The 22,671-nt window shown below is 43.1% G+C and overlaps 1 protein-coding gene across 1 annotated transcript in view; it reads right to left on the bottom strand.

The window, feature by feature from the left end:
- LOC115309879 (4-coumarate--CoA ligase 1) overlaps positions 1-22,671 on the bottom strand; it is a 59,353-nt gene that overhangs the window by 31,009 nt on the left and 5,673 nt on the right. The window contains exons 2-3 of the mRNA XM_029968124.3: positions 15,597-15,798; positions 9,678-9,781 (exon numbers count right to left, since the gene is read on the bottom strand). Of these exons, the coding sequence (XP_029823984.3) occupies positions 9,678-9,781; positions 15,597-15,798 (306 nt within the window). The remainder of the gene's footprint in view (positions 1-9,677; positions 9,782-15,596; positions 15,799-22,671) is intronic.

The raw sequence follows: 22,671 nt of genomic DNA, 5'->3' as shown, positions 1-22,671 counted from the left end.
TTATGGAACTCTATCAGACCGCGGAAGTACAGTGCCCGTGAGCCGTGTTACGCCACGCGCAGGAAGACATCTCTCACCCGCGCATGCGCAAGCCGCTGCCGGCCGGTGTGGGCCCGCGAGCTGCGGAGTGCTGCTGCCCGTTCGGAAGGCGAGTTCGACGTTGTTATCGCGTCGTGAGAGGCGTTCAGCGGTGCGTAGACGGCTTTGTTTTCCGAGGTACGTATACGTTAAGTTGTTCCTAACGCAGTGTTATTTTACTATCTCTAAGGGTGTCGTATATTCCAAGTTCGGGATGCCCAGCGTGTAGCGTCTCGTCTTCCCAGCTGCATAAAGCTGGCGGCATACTGCCCGACCCTACTTAGTATTGATGGTATGCTGCGCTGCGTAGTTACGCGGAAAAAAACTGGAGAAATGAAGTTAATGCAGAAGGACAGACAAAAACATGCATGAATTGGCGCAGACTAACAACTGTTTAATTTCTTTCTCTTTTTTCTCCCCCGACCCGTATTTCCAAAATTGCGGCTAAGAAAACGAATGGTTGATGTCTTGAATTTGTTGGCTTCTGAACTTGATGGTGTTTGCTGTAGCTGCCTCTTTGATATACGAACTGGATGGTGTGTTTTTTGTAGCGTTTACCTGGGGCCTGATGTTTGCTCCGACAAGTTTGGTATCTTATTGAGTAGATCTATTTCTTCTTGTCGCAAAGCTAGTGATAGCTCACTGACGCACGCTCCGTGTCTACCCGAGGCCATGTGAAAAGCCTCGATTATTTCACGCTTTGTTCTGTCCTTTGATCTGGCCAAGATGGAAGTAGTGTCAAGGAGAGCTTTGCAGTTGCATTTTGAACAATGCGCTGCAAGGTTGCCAGGTGCTTGCAGTTGTCCGCATGCATAATTGTGCTCCCTTAGTCTCTCGTTAAGGCATCTCCCAGTCTGCCCGACGTAGGATCTTCCACACGACAGTGGTATTTTGTATACCACACCTTCGACACATTCAACAAATTTGCTCCTGTGTTTCACTTGACACAGTGCCTTGTTGTTAGTCTCGTCCACTTCATTGTTGACCCTCCTGCATAATCCTTTGAGCCTGAAAGGGGCAGATAGTGACACTCTGACTTCGTACCTTGCGGCGATGTTTTTTATCCTGTGTGAAAAATTGAGCACCAACCACCACGCACACACACACGTCCCGCTAACGTCACGGGCGCGTTGAGACTTGTTGCCGCAGGCCCCGTCACGCAGGCGACGGTCCCGGACTCGTCGGGACTCGTTTCGCGCAGGCCCCGACAAGCGGGCGACGGTCCCGGACTCGTCTTGACTCGTTTCCGCAGCGTTGAAACTCGGAAGAAGGTCGCCGAAGGTTCCATTCTTAACAGCGCTAACAGTGTCGTGAAGCGTATGTGAAATCACAATTGCCATGCATGCGTCAGTGAGCCATCACTAGCTTTGCGACAAGAAGAAATAGATCTACTCAATAAGATACCAAACTTGTCGGAGCAAACATCAGGCCCCAGGTAAACGCTACAAAAAACACACCATCCAGTTCGTATACCAAAGAGGCAGCTACAGGAAACACCATCAAGTTCAGAAGCCACCAAATTCAAGACATCAACCATTCGTTTTCTTAGTCGCAATTTTGAAAATACGGGTCGGGGGAGAAAAAAAAGAAAGAAATTAAACAGTTGTTTCTCTGCGCCAATTCATGCATGTTTTTGTCTGTCCTTCTGCATTAACTTCATTTCTCCAGTTTTTTTCCGCGTAACTACGCAGCGCAGCATACCATCAATGTCAAACCAACTAGCCCAACTCCAAGCATTCATTATTCCTACTTAGTAGTTGGGCACGAGGAGGGCACAGTTTTCGCAGTACTCCCGTGCCAAGCCGCTGTCAACATGCGTGCTTCAGCGCGTCGAATTAAACTTGTTTCGCCGCCAAGTTCAACCTCACATGGTTCAAAGTTTAGCGCTTGATCGGGGAGGGGGATGGGGCAATTGGAGGATGAGGGAAGATTGGATTAGAAGGCGTGAACATTGGTCAGTTATGTTTTAAGGAACGAAGTATTTTTATAAGGTCGAAAGCGTAATATATTCTCAATACAGCGTTTGAGAAACGGAGCTTGTTTTTAACTTTCTTTGTTTAAATGCGTCTGAAAGCATAATGGAGAACTGCGTTCGTCTGCTACTCGACCGTGTGAGCGATCTCTGCAGCTTGCTAAATATGCGGTGAAATAAGGGTGGCACCTGCTTGATGCAGAGAAATAGTGCAGGCTTTTGCATCTTAGGAATAGTAACGCATTATGGTGCGATATTTTGAGTCGCCCAGTAAACTTATCCGCGTTGAGCCAGTAATCAATCATCGTCGTGGTAATACTCGTGTGCGTGCCGCGGATGCTCCGGGCGTTTCGCGTACTAAATTAATGCCATTTTTTCAGGACTGATATTTCCTAAATAACTTGAGCTTCTGATAAACGAATTTACTTCGAAATTACCCCGGTCGAGTTGAAACCTTTATTGTAATAGGTGGTATTCACTGGACGCCACATCGGAGCTCTCTGAACGCTGCGCATGCTCAGAGTGAACTCCCGCTTATGGCCTGAGGACACCCTTTCTATGCAGAGTAATGCTACATGCACGACGTCGTGCAGCTCAACCGGAAGTGGCTGTACGCACGACGCGCGTTGATGTTCTTTGATTGGACGACCCGAATCCTGGCCATAGTGGCAGAGCTTCGCTCTGCGAATAAAAATTACTGTAGAGCCCCTCAAACAAATATTTTCGCCCCATCATGACCTAACCAACCTCGCAATTCACGAGCTTGCTCGTGAATATGCGACCAGAGTCGCGCATTATGCATGCAGCCTCACACATTGAGGAGCATGCTCGTGAATTGTAATTGAATTTTAAATGTCAAGTTCACTTTTTTTATTTTTTTGAGGATGGGATTTGACTTGTTTTCATCGCTTATCAAGTTCATTCACCTCAACGGAGTGCGATTTCTCCTTGTGAATTAAAGGAAAATACTGTATATATCACCGGAATAAAGCGATAAAACTCATGGATATATATGTTAACCGGAAGAAACTGAGAATCTCCTCCACAGATAAAAACTGAAAAGGTGTGCCATGTTTGAAAACAATTATAACTCCCGAAGTCCTAGGTATTAATGCTCTCAAACACAGTTAAAATCATAAACGTTCGGTTCAGCGTTCCTTTATGACTAAAAAAATCGACTTTTTTTCAGGCAGAAGCATCTTCGACTGCCACTGGATGGCACCCGGTGCTTCGAAGGAGTCAGCTTCCTCTCTGCCATGGAGCTGATGTACGCCACATACCTAAAGTACCCTGCTGAGCTGCTAGCAGCGTTGAAGTTCGTTTAGAGGTAACTATAGATGTGCCTTTCAGTTATGAAAATGTGCGCTGTGAATTTGCTTTGGAAAAATGTATCGTATGGACAGTTCTAATTCCTTCAGGTGGTAGAATTGTCTAGTGGATATTGCATTTCATGAAGAAATAAATAGGCGACGTTTTTGTCTGGGAAGCAGCGATAACTGCTAAATACTTTTTGACAGCGTTAATGACATAATAGGCCGTTAACAATAAATTATGTAGCTAATCTGTTATCGTGTCCTTGCCAACATCCTAAGCAGTTTGGCATACTTTTGAATGATGGTGTGCTCTTCAACGTATTTCCGGCAAAGCCAATTTGGCTCAAAATTAGAAATTTCGAAGACTGTAATCGACTTATTTTTCGCAAGAACCTAATTTTCGCAAATCGCCTACAAATTGAAAAAAAAAGGTCCTGCGAACAATTCTGGTAAAATATAAACACATTGGAAACTATATTGAGATCCCACCGCATCGTGAAAATTAGAACCCGCAAATTATTCCAAAACTTCAACTTTGACCTCAATCGGGAAATATTGAGCCCTCGAAACATTATTCGTTTACATTATATAATATGGTACAAGTCAAAAAAGTTCAAATTCTGTTTTCATTTGGCAATGTGCAATGTTTCCGAAACTTATAGGAACACACCAACTGTTCATTACCTCATAAAAGTGCTAACTTGTCGGTGGCCGAACGACGACTATAACATGTTGCTTAATGCAACAATTTTGTGCGCTACGTCATGGATTGATGTAATCTCCAGAGGTAATACAGTAGTGTGTTCCTTTGGTGAGTACTGTACATACACAGGGCGTTTTTTTTTTTTTTATTCTTACAAATTTGTTTAAAGAAAGCCATGAAAGCTACACTTGTTCGGTTTCTGCGAGTGAGTTATACGCCAATAGGGACATTATGTGGGTGACTAATCTTCGCGATTAGTCGGCTATTTAATTAAAATTTGTTAAACAACTTTTTAATTAGTGAAAATAGACATATGGCTCCAATTAGAAACTTGCTGAGCGTTATCAAAAACCACTAAATCAGTTATTTTTAGAAAGACTTTCAGCGCGTGAGAAGCGTAGTAGTGCATTTAAGTTACAACTCGTGGAGCACACACAAAGCTAGCTGTCGCGGTAAGGCGCCTGTGCGATTTTTCTGTCTCTTATTTAGCCCCAGTCTTGTACCTACTCCACGAGTAGTAACTTCAGCGCACTGTTGCTCTTTTCACGCGCTCAAAGTCTTTCTAAAAATTACTGATTTAGGGGTTTTGGACGACGCTCAGCAAATTTCTAATTCAAACCATATGACTATTTTCAGTAATTATAAAGTTAATTAACGAATTTTAATTAATTAGCCGACTTATCGCGAAGATTAACCACCCCCAAATCCCCCCTGGGCGTATAACTCACTCGCACAAATCGGATAAGTGTAGCTTTCATGGCTTTTTTTTTTAACAAAACTGTAAGAAAAAAAAAAAAAAAAAAACGCTCGGTGTAGCAGACGCATAACGATTCCTCAAACGTATTGCAGTATTCCCATGTAGATATTAAAGGTTTCATTCAGCTTGGTCACACTTTTGCTGAGGCATTGTCAATTACATTAAACAAAGTGTCTAACTTTCGGCAGCAATTCGGAAAGAAATATGTTCTGTAGAGCAGCATATTAGCGTTAGCATTTGTGTTTGTTTGGCACGTTCAACAGCAACCTGGAACATGCTGTACCATGTTTTTGTTGAAACTTCGAACTAAGAAAGGCAAAGGCCTGATGTTAACGTGCTGCTTTCTAGACACCCTTATTCACAATTCGCTTGAAAATATTCGTTGCTCACATTAATTGGATGTGCTGCAGTAACTGCGTGACCTGCTTGGGAGGACCGTTTCTCTGTAAGTCATATTATTATGTTGCAATATAATGAAAGAATCAGTATGAATCTGGTATTCAGATACATTGTCATATAGAACCAATACTAGAACGTGTGCATCCTACGGGGCATGCAACTTATATTTTAATCCGCCTTAGTATCGATCGGCTTCAAATACATGAGCCCTTGTTCGGCAGGGGCACACGAATATACCTGTGACCGGGCTATGCTTATCAGTTAGAATAAGTAATATGAATAAAAAGACGTGAATGTTCAGCATTCTAATAATGGGTGTATCTCAAAACGTCCCATTCGCATTTGAACCTTGCACATTTCGTCCTATTCTCCTTTGGTCCTTCTCGTTTGAACCTTCTCATAAGATCCGAATCGTGTTTTTCGTAACTGGGCCCATTCTCATTTTGCCCGTTCGCCCTACGACCGAATGGCATTACTTCGGCATGCTTCTAACGTTGTTATGCCTTCGCGGCTTTGTCGATGAGCCTTACCTTGCTTGGGCCCCCAACATACCATTAGGTATATGTTATGTGTAGAGGTGCGCACTGAGAATCGTACAATGACGCGTCCTTCCCTTCCTCTAAGCAAAGGAAAAAAAAAAAGTGATGAACATTTAATTTGGAAACTTTGTTTGAACAGAAATAGCATACATATTAGCAGTGGTTCTCAACCATTGATGTTTCGCGGACCCCTTCTAGAAAGGCGGAGATGATGGAGGAACCCGCTCGGGGTGAGGGGAATAGAAAGGTATAGGCTATCATGATAATGATTTAATAAATGGATATAACTAATTGCTAGTGTGAAGTAGACTTATCTCATTGACACACGCACGAGAGTACTCACCCAAAAATTGGAACGTTTCTTAATGACGTGAAGAAAGACAACTAATATTGTCGTGCTTGACTGATAAGACATGGCTTCGCGGACCCCTAAGATGCCTTCGCGACCCCCATTTGAGAGACACTGCAATATAGAAGTGGTGGCATTGTCCCAGGTCGAGAGACCCCAAAAAACGTGACATTTCGGAATGTGATCTGGCTGCGATAAATACTTGGTCTGTTTTATTGTCAGCTAGTAGCTTTTCACGACGATCTCGACGCACTGCTAAAATCCTTGGCAGAGAGAGTATACCTGTAGCGTGGCACACACACACACGCACGCACAAAATATATCAATGTACTTATTAATATAACCCCCCCCCCCCCCCCAAAAAAAAAAACGATTTTCGTATAGAACGAGTCAAGTGCGACGGGTCAAAGCGAGATATTCTTGAGAATGGCTGTTTTGAAAAGGGCCAGGGGAAAAGGGCGAAACGAGAACGGACTCAAATGAGGCGGGTTGAAATGCGAAGGACGAAACGGGAAAGGACCGAATGCGCCAGGTCCAAGAGAGAAGATCTTTTTGAGAATGGTTGTTTTGAGAAGGGCCAAGTGAGAAGGGCGAAACGAGAACGGGCTCAAATGATAACCTCCCTTTAATAATAACCAGAATATTCTGCTTAAGCACTTCAGGCAAGTTTTTTTGTAATATTGCATTTACTGGTACTGTGAATTCCTTTTTTTAACCGAAATATCGTTGGGTACAACTTTACTAGACAGGCGAGCTGGTTAATATGACATTCTACAAACCGAGATGGAGGCTTCGAAGACAAATGTTTCAATTGAGACGGATGGTGTTCGTCCTTCTTTGTAGCCTCCGTCTCGGGTTGTAGAATGTTTTAGCGTTGTGTGCTGACACAAGATCCGAAATGTGTCCAGTTATTACTGAGAACTGATGTCAGTAAGCTGAATCGTTTTTTTTTTTTTTTTTTTTTGTGTACAATCACAATTCGTCTTGATGCAAGGATCAGACTTGGAGGCTCATGGTGTGTGCACGGACTGTCCAAATTAAGGGCGTGTCTCGGCTTGAAAGTATACTATAGACGAGGTTTAGAATTTGTCCAGATTGGATTACTAACCGATAGAGAAGTTAAATAAGGAGCCAGGAACTCCTTAGCTTCTCTTATACATCCTCCTCTAAGAAATCCCACCCATTATTTATGTTATCTTTTTTTTCAGGCGACTTGTGGCAATGAACCCGCAGGAGGGGTCCCGGCAGTCGTCAAGAAAAGTTGCTCTGGTGCATCTGAAGGCGCAGGGAGCCCTCCAAGAGTTCTCGAAGTTCCAAAAGAAGTGGAAAGAAACTTCGGTGCTTGTTTAGATTAATCTTTCTTTTCTATTGTTAATATTACAATTTGGTGTATAGGCCAAGATGGTTCTTTTCGAGATGTAGCATGTCAGCATAATTTTTGGTCAGATTTTTTTAGGAGACTGCTCACTTTGATATTTTTTTTTATGGCTGAGCTGCCCCCCAAAATATTTGCGGCATGAACTGTGTTTTTTTTATTGTGTATCTGCTCTAGTCATTTAAAAGAAAAATAAATGTACATATTTTTGAAGCAGCAAACTGTTCAGTCTTCTTTGCAATAGGTCCGTTGCTATGGGTTGGAACCAAAAGGACCAAGCGTGAACTTAGTTTGATAACGATTTTTTTACAAATGTTTATCTGCCTTTATCCCCGCCACTACATGTACAATGCTCTCTAAACTTGACGTAGCATGTGAACACTTTCTCATGCGTTCCTGGCTGTTCTATTGAGTATATATGTCACAGATTCATTGTTCTGTTTTCAGGATAGTGCTCGCATTAGATACGACAGTTCAAATTTTCCATACATACAAGTTTGGGGAACATTTGCGCATTGCAGGTAATTTTATGTTGCAAAGACGTGCATAAAGTTGCGCCTGCAAACTGCCACGACATCCCTGTTTTGCATGTCGCATATCAACTTTTTCAAGGAGGAGCTTGGCATGTGACATACAAAGCCCGGATGTACTCATGAATAGCGGCAGTAACATAAAATGGGGCGAGTACTATCACAAACAAGACTGAACTTTTTCCGTACGTACACGAAATGTCACCTGTGTCGTTTTGGACGCATTGGAACATGTAATGTACTTCGTAAAAATGGTACATGCTCTGGCATGGCTTGCAACAGAACATGTGCTGCTGCGTGCCACGATGGTACATTTCCTGTAGCATACAGTACTTGTTCCGTGATGATGGTGTATGGAACTTGTTGTGGCTGCCCATACAGCAACAACATGTCCCGTACTAAAGAAGTATGGAACATGTTCTGTAGTCCGGTAATACAGTACATGTTGTGGCAACAAGGTTAGCATGTATGTGTCCCATATTTTGACAGGAGTTTTTCTAACAGTGTAGCCTTTCTAATGTCAGATGGAGTATAGTTTGACAAGAGAATCGGAAGATTCAAGGTACCTCACAACATTAGAAAAAAAATGCATGTGACAAAATTGTATTGTTCTTTTGTTCCTTTTTTTAATTTTTGTCGACATCGAATTTTAGTATAGACACCGTTTACCTAAAACAGTCAAGAGCCGAAACAAGAGCAAATTATGAGGGATTGTTGGCCGAGTGGGCTAGCGCACACCAGGGGGCTCTAAACTCGTCATACAGAAAGTTGGGCCGAAGTTCACGAAGCGCACCGCTTGGAATATCACGACAATGTCTTCGCACTTTGTTCGCCGGCGTCCAGTCGGCGTGCTCCGCAAAATTACGGCCCCAGCTTTGTGTTTGACGAGTTTAGGGCCCCAGCTCACATGGATCGAAAGCTCGCGCTGTAGAACCCAGGGATCCTGGATTCAATCCCATTCCTGCCCAATTCGATCTGGATGAGCATCGTACCGGCGTGCGGTCGCGTATCACTACTGCGTGGTGCTCGTTAAAGACGCCAAGCAAGCGGTTGTACCGCACTGGCTAAATAGCTCGTCTACATCTGAGATACAAGTCGCCCCTTAAGGCAGACTTAGGCTGCATTCACACTGGCGTTCAAATCGCAATCGCGAAGCGGATCCGCTTGTTTTTATCATCATCTGCGTGTGCATTTGTATTGCACCTTTAACCGACCGCGTTCGTATTGCAACCGCGGTTACGGTTGGGTCGCCGGTCTGAATGCGGCGTTAATTCGGGTCGTATGAGCACACCCACAAACCAATTTTTTTAGAGATGGAATGCTCAAATTTGAGTCATATCTGTTTTGTAAACATCAAAACGTTATAACCGGCTTTAAATGTTTTATATTGAAAGTTAGAGCGTTTACGCTTAGTGCTTTTTGCAAACGTTCGACGAATATGCTACTGTAGATACGAAACGGCCACAGCTATTTGAGATCAAAGGATCTTCCCTCCTCTCTTCTGAGATAATCAACATTTCCTAACCACTCAAGGTGAAGCGCCGCACAGCAATATCTTCTGCGCCCTCCAAACGTATCTTTGTTCACCCCAATCAAAGAACAATGAAAAAATAATGACGTAAAATATTGTATTGTATCCCGATCTTGCTTGAGTACGCGTACCTTTATCTCCAGCCTTTCCCGCATGCCGCTAAAACGGCTAGCTTCACTCGATGTGGTGAGGATGTGGGTGGCGTTACTATTACGAATCATATAAAGAATGTCATCTGAAAAAGAACAAATAAGATAGACTGAGAAACGATTATATTTAACCACCACCATAGAACCATAGAATACTCTAAAGCCAGGGTCACACTCCTCATGCATCATAAAAAAGAGAGTCTGCAAAAACGGGTTACCGAAATATCCGTAGTTCGAATGCATTGCTATGCCGCGTGCAAAGTTTTATCTTTGAACTCATTGCCATGTGCCATTTAAAGCGCGGATCTCGCGGTGACTCGCTTTCGAATCTGTAGGCAGACTCTCTTCTGTATGACGTATAAGAAGTGTGACCCCGGCTAAAGACTGATCATAAAATGCTCGACCGTCCCAGCTTTGCTCGGGTGGTGGAGTCTTCTATGGTAAGAAAAAAGACCTTTGAAGATATTCTGAAACAATAATTGGTTAATTATTTTATGTGTCTATAGTCGCAAATCTCATATACTAAGAAAGAGAAATCGCTACATAAGCCTATTCGGCTTGATTGAAAAGTAAACATTTCGGCAAAATCTGCCTGGTTAGGTGAGTACTAGGAAAAGAAGCTGGAATTGCTCTAACCAACCGTGTTTAAATAGCCCAACGTTTCGCGGACTGCTCGGTCGCTTGTCCACGGGTGACTGATTTGACTGGGTGTTCGTCCCTCTCTTCTTCTCCTTGTCGCTGCTGTTAAACTCGTCTTCTTCTTTTTGTGACTCTTCGAAGTCCGTGAATATAGCTGCTTGGGAGGGTAACGATCGACCGGTGGAGGTTGTTCTTGGTATGCTGGATATGCCAGGGCTCTAAATAGAGTCGTTTTTTCCAGTTTCTTTCGATGTCCAGGACGGAACTTCTGTCGAAGTCGATGACGTGGTCGTTTTTTTCTGCATGATCCGCTAGAGCGTTTACTTGCACGTCCTTCTTTTTTACGTCATATTTGTGTCTGCGTGCACGTTCGGGGAAGCTCTTGGTTTTTCCCACATATGAGGCGTTGCAGTCGGCGCAAGGGATGCGATAAAAAAAAATTGGGTTGTGTGTGTGTTTATACAGCCTAGAACTTGGTCTGCCTCACAGGGGCGACGAGTCTCCCAGCTGTAGATGAGCAATTTAGCCAGTGCGGTACAGCCGCTAGCCTGGGGTCTTTAACGTGCACCACGCAGTAGTGATACATGACCGCACGCCGGTACGATGCTCATCCAGATCGAAACGGGCAGGGGTGGGGCAACTCAACTCGAGCTTTCGCTCCACCGCAACTCGAGCTTTCGCTCCACGTGCTCCGAGCTGGTGTGCGCTAGACCACTCGGCCACCGATCCCCCCAAGGGATGCGATAAACAAGGCCTTGGGTGTTTTTCTTTTGGATGACGATCTTATGGAAGAGGAAGATGGTGGCCAATGGTCGAGACGGGCTTGTGTGTCACTGCTATGCCGTAATGTTTGAGAGCACGGGTGAGAACTTCGCTGGTGCCTCTGAGGTACGGGATGCACATGCGGCTAGAGGGATGGGATGGACTTAGAGGAGTCACAAAAAGAAGAAGACGATTTTAACGGCAGCGACAAGGAGAAGAAGAGAAAGACGAACACCCAGCCAAATAAGCCGCCCGTGAAGAAGTACCGAGCAGGCCGCGAAACGTCGGGCTATTTAAACACAGTTGGTTAGCGTCCTTCCAGCTGCTTTTCCTATTCGGCTTCTGCGTAGGGCCGCGATACAGCTTTTTAAGGTTTAGGCAGTTTAGAATAAACTTATTTATTAAACTATGAAGTGTTTTTCCGGAACCCGCAATCTCAGAATTTTGTCTGTCTAACTGTACGTCCGTTCGTGCATTTCTCGCTAAATTTAGCGGTGAAACTGAATTTGTGTTTATGTCAGGTGCCGTCATTTAATGTCGCCTGACCTCACGTCACATGATCCAAAAGCGTTTTCACCGTCCACCGAATGGGCGCTGCCATCTTGGGTTCACGTGATGTGGCCTCCATTAGATTGCTTCAGATACTATTCAAGATTTTAAAAACTAGTCAGCGTGTTTCCTGAAAGCATCAAAATTTGCGAAATTAAAGGCAGGGCTAATTTTGATGAAAGCATCAAAGTTCGTATATGTAACAGATCGTAAACAGTGGCTTTTCACTATATAGAGGGAGGATTTGAGAAGGACATGCACTGAACATTTTTGCGATTTATCTAATGTAGGGATAGTGGCCGGTCAGCATAGGTGACTTGTTTGTGAATTATATCACACCCACACATGTTCGAGGTTCATAATAGTTTTTACAAAATGCTTGATCGGTCTATTTAGGAACTTAAACAAACTGCATACCGTACTCGGTTCTACGACTGCAGCCGTTATAATGCTTTAATTATTTAAGGGGATCCTATAACGAAATTTCAGCGCTTATTTTCTTGTTTATATGTGTTCAACGAAGAAGTATGATATCGGACACCCCAGTCTATTGTTGAAAAAGACTGGAAAAGAAATTTTAAAACGGATTGAACGATTAGCGAGTGGCACCTGGTGGTTGTCGCCAAAGCCTCGTTTCCAATGTCCGTTTAGGGACATTTCCAGGAAGATGCGATGCCTCTCTCGAACTACAACCTTACTGGTGCCCCATGCGTGAAAGCATTTGCAGCGTGCGCGTGAACGTAGCTTTGGCAAGCTTGTAATTGCGCGCACTTTCCCGCACGGGCAGATATGAGGCAGCGGCCGGATGCCCTGCTTGCAGGCGTCTTGTCGACGGCAGCCTCTCCGCAACCTTGCTCGTCCCGAGAGAGGCCACGTCATGATTGCGCCGGATGTCATGTGCTCTTCTCTAGCTGCTCTCCGAGCGATAACCAGAGTGGACAATTTCTAATGAAAACTACTGCCATCAAGCGCAAAATAAAACGTGCGATTGTCGTTTTCGGATGCTTGGGAGAAGAGCGTGGTGGTTCAGGTGATGGATGAAGAAAGAATAAACAATTAACACCGAGACAGCTTGTGGTTGTGTTGTCCTAGTGTTAATTGTTTGTTCTTTCTTCATCCATCATTTACGGATATTACGGATCATATTCAGCCCATTTTTGAACACGACGGGAATATTACAAATTTTTTTGAAGTATTTCTTTAAGATAACCAGCATCAATTAATTTATTTATTTCGACACAAAGGCTCGGACGCAACGCATACGCCTGCAATGTGGTTTGGTTTGGCGCTCTCTAGCGACTGAAAAAAGAAACACTGGGTATCCTTGTGACTGGCGGCTGCATGGTTTAAACGTGAGCTGTTATTCTGGTTGCGCCGCTTAGCCTAGAGTCTGAAGCAAGAAATACTGGGCAGACCAGGAAGCCGTGATCGCATAACACGCCAGTACCGCGGAAGCTACGGCCATGGCGGACCAATCGGAACGTGACTACGTATCACCGGAGTGAAGTTTTACTGTGAAGATGTATCGGGCTTTTCGCTGCGTCAGGCTCCACTGTGTGTGATTTGGGCTAGTATACGTAGCGCATATCGAAGCCGTCAGCACGCAATGTGGAGCTTATCGTTCACCATTTGCCAAATTACAACGAGACGGGTTATAACCGTGGGCTCTCACTCTGCTGGCGCCGCCTGGCTTTTGCCGGCTGGCTATAGATAACGCCGAGAAAAAGCCGCCTGCATGCAAATCTTGGTGTGCAGCATCCTTGATGACGTAGAGAAATTTACTTTCAGTAGCTTACGACGCCGAAATCTGCAATCTGCATCTGCTCAGTCAGATAAAGATCCGTCTATTTACTTAGCTTTATAAAGTAAACCCGCTTAGATACTTTTGCCAAACTTGCCAAGGTCACTTTTCTTGTGCCTTTTATTTATTTTTTTGGCAACTATTAAGGAAGGCAAACGCCAGATTATAAGGTATTTTTCTAAATGTGCATTCAAGCATAGGAACATTACTTTTCATTGCCGCCAAGCACCGACGCCGCATGCTGTGGTTCTACGAAGATGTGCCCTTGTTTCGCCGGAGTCCGGATAAAAAAGATCTCGGTATTCAAGAAATGGCTTTAACCAACAGCCTGTCGCCGGGAATTTGCGTCGGCTCGTCAAGATGGAAAGGTAAAAAAAATCCTTCATTTCATGAACGCCGTAAAAAAATGTCTATATAACAGTTTATTCCTCAAGGCCAATTTTGTCGAACGCTCTTGATAGTACTTTTACCGCGACGATAACTGAAGAAATTTCCTACTCATCCTAGATCAGAATATCAAAATATGTATTGAGAACTTTTTTTAACTGCCAAGTAAATATTAAGTTTTTTTTTTTTATAATCTTTGTCATTATGGGGAGTTTTTTTTTTTCCAGTTTACTAATTTTACTAAACGTTGGTGTCCACGAAGACACAAAAGTGAGCAGAAAACTTGCGAGCTAATCTGTTCGCGATTCAGCGCATTGTTAATTAGGTTATAAACCTACTTCTTCACTGTGCATTCATCAACTATTCTGTTCATAAGCTCTTTGTTTGGAAAGCCATACTCAGTTTAGCTGCTTGCGCTCCCGTTTATTTTCTGCTTATGGCGCCGAGCAATGATGTCCGGCTGCTAACTCCATGGTCAGGGGTTCAATTGCCGCTTAGCTTCTTGGTGAATCTGTCTGGTTCTATTGATTGTTCTTAGTTACAATTGTTTATTATACATTATGGTTAAAATAATATTAACAATTCTTAATATATTATGGTCTATTAGAGAAAACCCAAAAAAGAAATAGGTGGATGTTACGCGGAAAAAAAATTGAGAAATACCAGGGGAAAAAAAGGGAAATGGAAGCTGTTGACAGCAAACTACTTAAACAACCTCAAGTAGGAAAAGTAAAGCAATGAAGTTATTTGTCTTTATTGCCACTGATGGTGCACTGACACAAGAGTTTTCCTTCTCTTTGATGGTCATCGCCTCGTAGAGTTCACTTGATTTGGTCTCACGGAACCTTCTGAAGACTTTTGCTTCTGTTAGTATCGGTTTGCAGTTGCAGTCTCGCACGTACACTGCAAGATGCTCCGCCGGTTTTGATTTGAGTCAACAATATACCGTAACCTTGTGTTCGTGCAGCGGCCTGACTGATCTATGTATACACACGACGGACGAATTAGGCACAACGGCTGCGGAAGTTTTTATTTAGGAGTGTTGTCCAAAAGAATTGGTTGCACCACACTATAAAATAACAGCTTACGAAGTCGTTGTATATAATTTGTGCCTTATGTTGTACTGACGGCTTGAGGGTTATATATCGAAGCGTTATATATCCGCCGCTTGGTAGGATCTTTAACTTATATTTTCATCAGTCTCAAGAAGGCCACCATTAGTTTGGTACAGTCGATGCCACACACAGAGATGGTGATAGTGATCAAAGTTGCTTGACTGAATGTCGAAAAGGGTCTTTTGAGACGAGCCTCGTTCCCTCACTCGTCCCTCCGTCGTGGCAGAACGTGCCTACCTCGCTTATCTGTGCCCAACCAAACTCTGTTATCTCTTTTTCGGCGCCTCATTTTCGCGACGAAGACGCTGAGTATGTGTGCCTCCCCCCTTTTTTTCTTTTTTGTTCACCGATGTCCGCTTTAGTGTGTTTCTTTCTAGAGCACTTGAGCAGGTCTCGAGCGTTTAAAAGCCGTTAAACATTATTTAGAGCCCCCAGAGCAGCACCTGAAGATCAACATTCTTGACTTGTTAACAAACATACGGAGAACAAACGCCACACAAGATTGTTAAGTAATTTGTTCCCGTGGAGTGCCTGTGTCACAATCTCGCGTTCACTTAATTATTTCTAAACCGTGTAGCCGTGGGTTATGATGACATTGCTCACTTTCCTACAAAATACAATTTGTAAAAGAGTGGCACTTGTTCTTACCGTCTGACAGGATCGTTTCAGACGCCACAGCAACTCCCCCAGCAAACACGATACTGTACATTGCGATCATGTTTTCCAGAGAGTTGTCCAGATGAACCAGAACCTTTTCGCCTTTATCAACGCCGTGTCTCTGGAACCCAGCGGCGTACCGCTGGAACATCTTGAGGAGCTCTGAGAACGTGATTTGTTCGTCCTCCCAGACCTGCAACGTGTTTATCAATTTATACTTTTATCCATTGGGTATGCGACGTCCCAGATTGTATAAGTGGGGAATTAAAAACCGGCGCGTTTATAGCCATTGTGAAAAACTAAGCTGCTGCTACACTGAAAGTATATACAGCAATATTAAGCCTTGCGTCCTGGTTTACCAATTAGAACTAAAATTCCAGCTGGAATTTAGCTTTTTATTATTCAAATATAAACACAAAAACCGCGTATGCGAAGCTACGTAATCGAGTCACTCTCAAAAAGGTATCGTTGACATGTTTACTGCCTACAGCGTGAAGGAAAGCGATCGATGACTTTCTGAAACGACTGCCACCGTATAAATCGGTTTGCCAACATACACAGGATGTTAAGAGGTAAACATAAACAAACATGGCCGAACTTCCGGGGGAAGTATGTTGCTTCCGGTTAGCTATTGTTGTTCCTTGTTTTTTGAGGACCCGCAGTGATAGCGCGTATTTCAAAATTTATGGCAATTTGCTAGAGATTTTTATTGCATACATGAAACGTTCTACCATTACAAACGTTGGACGATACTCTGAGCTACAAGACACCAGACACCTACGTCCACGGTGTTCTTCATCAAATAGTTTAACGCGTACCATATGCACACTTGACAGTTGTTCCTAGTATGAAGCGATACTATACAGCTAACCGGGCTGACAAACCTGGCGATCTTCCAGAGCCTTCCATACACTCGAACTCCTCCCCCCCAAATGCGCACAGGTGGCTGAGCTTCTCCTCCCCTACCCCTCTGGTCACATGAGGTCCCTGTTAACCAATCAGCGTCGAGTACCTGACTCCTCCTCTTCCGCCCAATAAGGATGGTAATCAGCGTCGGCCCTCGCAGACACGCTTTTATACAGTCTTCACATTAATGTTGCAGACGTATTAAAACAGTTTTTAATGCCGAAATGTTGGAACCCATCATGCTTTTTCCCACCGCATCATGCGCTGCTGATGACATGTTCCGAAAGCACAAAAGGGGCGTCATTTAAGTAGACAACCTCGTGTCCACAACGGCGCTGTCTGAGGACGACAAGCTACAGAGGGGACGGTAAGACGACAGTTGGGGCTCTCGGCTGCACGGGACAAACGACAACGGCTCCCTGGCTCTTGAGCGCGGGGCTTGGATCGCCGCCGCTAGCCGGCGACTTGCCCGGAGCTACGGCCCCCCATGGACAACGGCTGCCTGGCAAAGTGAAAAGGTTATGCTGAAAAGGTTATGCTGAAAATGTTTTAATGTCTTTTCAACATGACCGAACCTACTATCTCAACTACACACCCTATTTCTCTTTTTTCTGGGTTCACGAAAGGGCGAGCACCTAGCCAAAAATCGTTTCACGTTAAAAGTCTCACCGCCGAGGACTAACACGTGCGTATACCTCCTGAAATTTAGTCATACGGGATCGACACGCCTTTCTGATCCGCTGGATAAAGAGAAGGAGCACTAGCTCCTCAAATAAATGACAAATTTGCCAAATGTATCGTGGGCGCATCTTCCCGACTACCTTGTTGAGTTGCCTGGCCCATATATATAAGAACAACTTAAGACCTACCATTCCTTAAACGCTTTATTACAAAAGAGCGAAGGACAAGGACAGAACAAAGAATGAACAGGAAAAACGCTTACTAACAACTGATTGATTAATGCATGATAAGAGAAAGATGAAAATGAGAGGAGATTTACTAAATCAAATTGCCAGTTGCATTTTCACGTAAAACGATTTAAAATTATTTGAGAAAAATGAACAAAATTAAGAGACTGATAGAAAAATAAAAATAAATAAAAGCAGCCAGATTAAGAAAAAAGGTTGAGGTGCCCTATCTCTTTCTCAGACAGTGAAATTGATGGTGTGCTAATGCACGTGTCTCCTTTCTCTATTAGAGTTTTTTTACTCAAAACTTTCTCTGGCTCCGAAAGCGTTTGAGTACTTGCGTTTCTTTGAATTGAGGAGTGCATTTACGGTCTCTGGCATGTATGGCCGAGTGTCCTGACGGTGACGCATGTAGGGAAAGATCATGCTCTCGGAGTCGCACATTTACGCAGCGCCCAGATTGACTGACGTACACTCTCCCACATGTGCACGGAATTTTGTAAACGATGTTGACGTTCCAGCTGATATATTTATGCGCGTGGTGCACTGAGCAGTGTTCTTGTCTTTCGTTCTGTGAGTTGATTTCTGGACACAGTTTTTTTTTTTTTTTTTAAGTTTGTCATGAGCTGATGTTACAACCTGTATGTCATATTTAGACGCTATTCGGTTCAAGTTGTGTGATACTTTATGTTGGTAGGGTATCACTGATGTGCGGCGTGTCTTACCTCTTCCTCTTCTTTCATTGTGAGTGGTCAGGCTCTCTGCTACATCGAACATTAAAGAACTGGTATACCCAGATTCATGTAGTTTTTGAACTTGTGCCTCAAAAATCTCCTTCGCTGTCTGCTCGCATGACTTTTGCAAGGCTGCTATGAGGCTGCTTTTTACAATTCCTCTCCTGATAATTTTAAAATGGGCCGAATCAAACGGTAGAAGTGATTTTTTGGACCGTGGTTTCTATGTCAAACATGTTGAATACCTAGGAATTGAAGCTTGCTTTCATCTGGTAGCTCGTAGGTAAACCTTAGTCAATGAGATTGAGCAAGGAACGTGGTGAAAATATTGCTCACAGTTGGGTCATTTTGTTCAGGTCGTTTATGCAGCAGGACCAGATATTCACCAACATATCTGAACACTTGTCGTACACTGCGTAAATGTACCACTACGAGAGCATGATCTTTTCCTACATGCGTCACGGTCAGGACACTTGGCCATACATACCAGAGGCCGTACATGCACTCCTCTATCCAATCAAACGCAAGTGCTCAAACACTTTCGGAGCAAGAGAGCCTGAGAAATTTTTGAGGCAAAAACTATAATCGAGAAAGGAGACACGTGCATTAGCACACCATCAATTTCACTGTCCGAGAAAGAGATACGGTACCTCAACCTTTTTTTTTTTTTTTAATCTGGTTGCTTTTCTTATTTATATTTTTTTATCAGTCTCTTAATTTTGTGAATTTTTCTCAAATAACTTTTAATCGTTTTACGTGGGAATACAATTGGCATATTAATTTACTAACTCTCCTCTCATTTTGGTCTTTCTCTTATTATGTATTAAACAATCAGTTGTTAGTAAGCGCTTGCCCTGTTCATTCTTTGTTCTGTCCTTGTCCTCTGCGCTTTTGTAATTAAGATGTTTAACCAACTAGCCCGACAGTTAATTTTAATCCTTAAACGCGATCAAGTACTTGGTGAATGTCAAGGCATCGGCAATAGGCACCTGTACGTCTTGGTGGAATAACGAACGACCCCGCAGATAGCAATTGATCAACACCAGCGAAAATGTTTTCAAGAAAAAAATATTGCTCAAGGCTTGACTCTCTTAGCACATCAATAACCAATATAGTGCACACAGGGCAGGCAAATCAACACACATCGCGGAACATGGAAAAATGGCATCTGCATCAGAACGACCAAGCCTAGGCAAGAGACTATGGGAGCCGCAAGAAATACTCTAAAGGCGTTGTCGTCCGAGTTCTATGGAACCGCACGTATGAGCTTCGCATGATCGATGGAAATACCTGAAACGGCACTTTGAACAGCTAAGACATGTACCCATAGAAATACTGGATATCTACGAATTAAGTCCCCAACCTAAGGTACGCAAAACTTCGGAAACGTTTGCGCCTTCTGACAGCGTTAGTCAGCAAAACGGCTCCCCATTTATTTATTTTTTTTTAATTTTCGGTGACGACATTTTGACCATAATTCAAGACAGTGAGAATGATTGTGCCGTGGCCGGAGGCAGGCATTCCAAGCTCGCCTGCCCCACCGCTTAAAGGGGTCCTGCAACAAATTCTACTATGTTAACTACGTTCAGCGTTCACTACGTTACTACGTTCAGCGCACTGAAGGTAGTAGCTTCGTGACACTTTTCTTTTCTCCAAATTCTGTTTACTTCAGAAGAAACGTCATCTGAAATTTGACTCCGCACATACCAAGCTCGTCAAGAGAGGAATCGTTGTCAGTACGTTGGGGGCGGCTCTGAAGAAGTGTTGCGACCACACAGCAGGAGAGAGCTTTAACATCCAAGTGCAGCGACTTCGCGCTTCAGGGTACCCAATTCCAGTTATTTCCACCGTCGTTGTGATCATGTTAAAAGCACGCCAACGAGAAAGTCGAAACCGAACGAAAATACGACCTGTGGTAATGCCCTACCTTCACCGTCTATTCAATAACTTCAAAAGAGTAGCCGCCAAGTTTGAAGTTATCATCCTCTTCACCAGCGCCCGACAAACTTAAACTAATATGTTCAAAAGTCAACGAGCAGCAGGATACCTATGACCTATGTAAAATCAACCATGCAAGAAGGTTCGTGGAATGTCACAGTGGCGTTATATGCGAAGTACCGTTGTCATGCGGAAAGGTGCATCTAGGACAATCTGGGAGGTACATCAATGTGAGACTCAGGGAACATGCACTTTCTCTTAAGTCAACGCCTGTGGTACACCTTGCTGTGCGTGTGAGAGATTGCGGGTCCACACCAATGTTTTCCAAGACATCCAATTTTTTGACATTAATAATTTCGCAAATGAAAGCTTAAACAAATACTTATTCAGCAAGTGCAATAAATTATACAAAATATATTGTCTTAGCGAAAACCGCCGCTGAATACAAGGAGAAACTCTACAAGATCAAATGTCAACATACATTTTCTTAGAAAAGTCATTCTTAAATATATTCGTTTTTTGTTAGTATGAACAGCCCTTGGAATTGTGTAAAACATTCAATCAGAATAAGATGCCTTTAAATGGTTTGGATGGTTAATTTAATTGTCGATATACTTGAAGTTGTATTTTAAGATGCAAAGCTAGGTCGTAGCCATTTCTTTTTGCCATATGGTTTATTATTTGATGGCACTTACTCATTGTTTTGGGTGGGTTCAATTTAACATTGAACCCACCCACAAGTAAAATATGTGAAGGTTTTATTACACACGTCAAGCTCGTTTACATAAATTTATTAAATAAATCGGAAGTAAAGAAACATTTCGGGCGAATAATTCCAGGCTTCAGGAGCGACTATCTAAACAAAGTCATCAGCAAGTCCAGTTGTTTTGAATGGAGGGTGCAACAATTTCCGGACTTCGGTCAAAGATTTGTGGAAGTTGCTTTCTGACATTTGTAAAGTAAAGAACAAAAAACTGATTTCGCTTGCGTGCCCTAGTTGTTGTGTAAAAAAAGAAATAAATATTGGCATTTCTGGCACCCCTCAACTTAAAAAGTCTTCAGGGTCCACACCTGGTCTCCCTCCTAGTGACGTAGTTCGGGGCGCCGTGTAGCTTCCTGTGTGCTCTCTCGGAGGACGCTTCCTATCTCTATTAACATTAGCGGGCGTTATGCTGCAGCTTAGAGCCGAGCGAGGTCAGGTAAGCTTCTCGCCGTAGTTCCTTCGGCTGTCACTCGCGGCTGCAGGTAGGGGGAAAGGCTCGACTTTTGCTTTGCGATTATGCACCGGGATTGCGACATTTTTTAATCAAGAAGATGTTTTCTCTATCTCCGGGACACGATAAAGAACGTAAAAATGACGAGATGCAAATTCTTTTAATCTTAAAATCATTGCACCGCCCCGTTAAGTTTCGTCTATCTCTGGTTGTGCAAGGAGGCTTGAAGCTTGAGTAGGTGTCTCCACACGCCTTGACACGCACCCGGCACTCCCCGAGTGCCGTTACAGCACGTATACGGCTCACCACATGGACGACAAGAAAGAGGAACGGAATGCTGTAAATTTTGTGGAAAACACTCGGTCATGGCACCCATGAACGAAAGCTCAAAACAATCACGGGTTTCGCAATACTATGGCAAAAAAATAGCTAAGCATCGAGAGTAACGTTGTCACTCCAGTTAACAGCGCTTTTCGGTCATATTAAGCGTTTTGTGAACTTGCTTTTTCAGATATTTTATGTATTTGTATTTATATCCTGTCTAAAATGCCGAGTCTCGATCTAAAATAGGCCGTGAAAATCGGCGCATGCGTGTTTAAATTTAAACTTCTCGTCAAAACATGCATTTAAAGGTGAATTTTATCTTGCGAAATTGCAAGGCGTAGCTGTCTTTTTGTAAAAAAAAAATAGGTACCACAAAAAACCATGCCAGGTCAACGGCAGATGTCGACGCAGACGACCGGGTCTAGTGGCGAGGCGCGTTTGGCGCACGCATTGATAGATGGCTCTACCTGCTTGTTTCGGCTTGCTTTTTTAAAAATAAAAATGGCGAAACTGCCCGCGATGACAGTGATTTAATAAATTTAACATAATCATTTTGTAAGGTGCATTTGGTTAAATAGTAAATGAGGACAATGATAGAGGGTGATTCCACGTCAGTTCATGCAATGGTGGTCCGGCTCATATTTCTGATATTGTTGTTAAAATTATATGTCAAAGCCATGTTCTTGGGAGGAACATCCCGCTATATATGAACGCCGTAACAATTATTTTTCTCTGAGATATAAAATAGAGAATCTCCAGGCGTGGAAATTGAGAATATTTCACGATGCTACTTTGCACAGTCATCAACTTCTCATCGAAGCTTTCACGTTACCATAACTTTTTAATACATTTCACAAAAAAGATACAACACATACACAAAAAATTAAAAATATCAATAACAGATTTCTATGCAAACAAAAAAAAATCACGTTTCAGAGACATATTCACAATTTTTTGGAAAATAAACTGTGTTTTTATAATACTTTACTAAACATATTAAAATGCGCGTCTTTGAATTATCTTTACGAATATATAAAGATAA

This window comes from Ixodes scapularis, unplaced genomic scaffold (assembly GCF_016920785.2).
Source record: "Ixodes scapularis isolate PalLabHiFi unplaced genomic scaffold, ASM1692078v2 PGA_scaffold8__174_contigs__length_109621045, whole genome shotgun sequence".
Classification (NCBI taxonomy): domain Eukaryota; kingdom Metazoa; phylum Arthropoda; class Arachnida; order Ixodida; family Ixodidae; genus Ixodes; species Ixodes scapularis.
The sequence above is the reverse complement of the archived record's forward strand: the minus strand, read 5'-3'. Positions and strand labels throughout refer to the sequence as shown.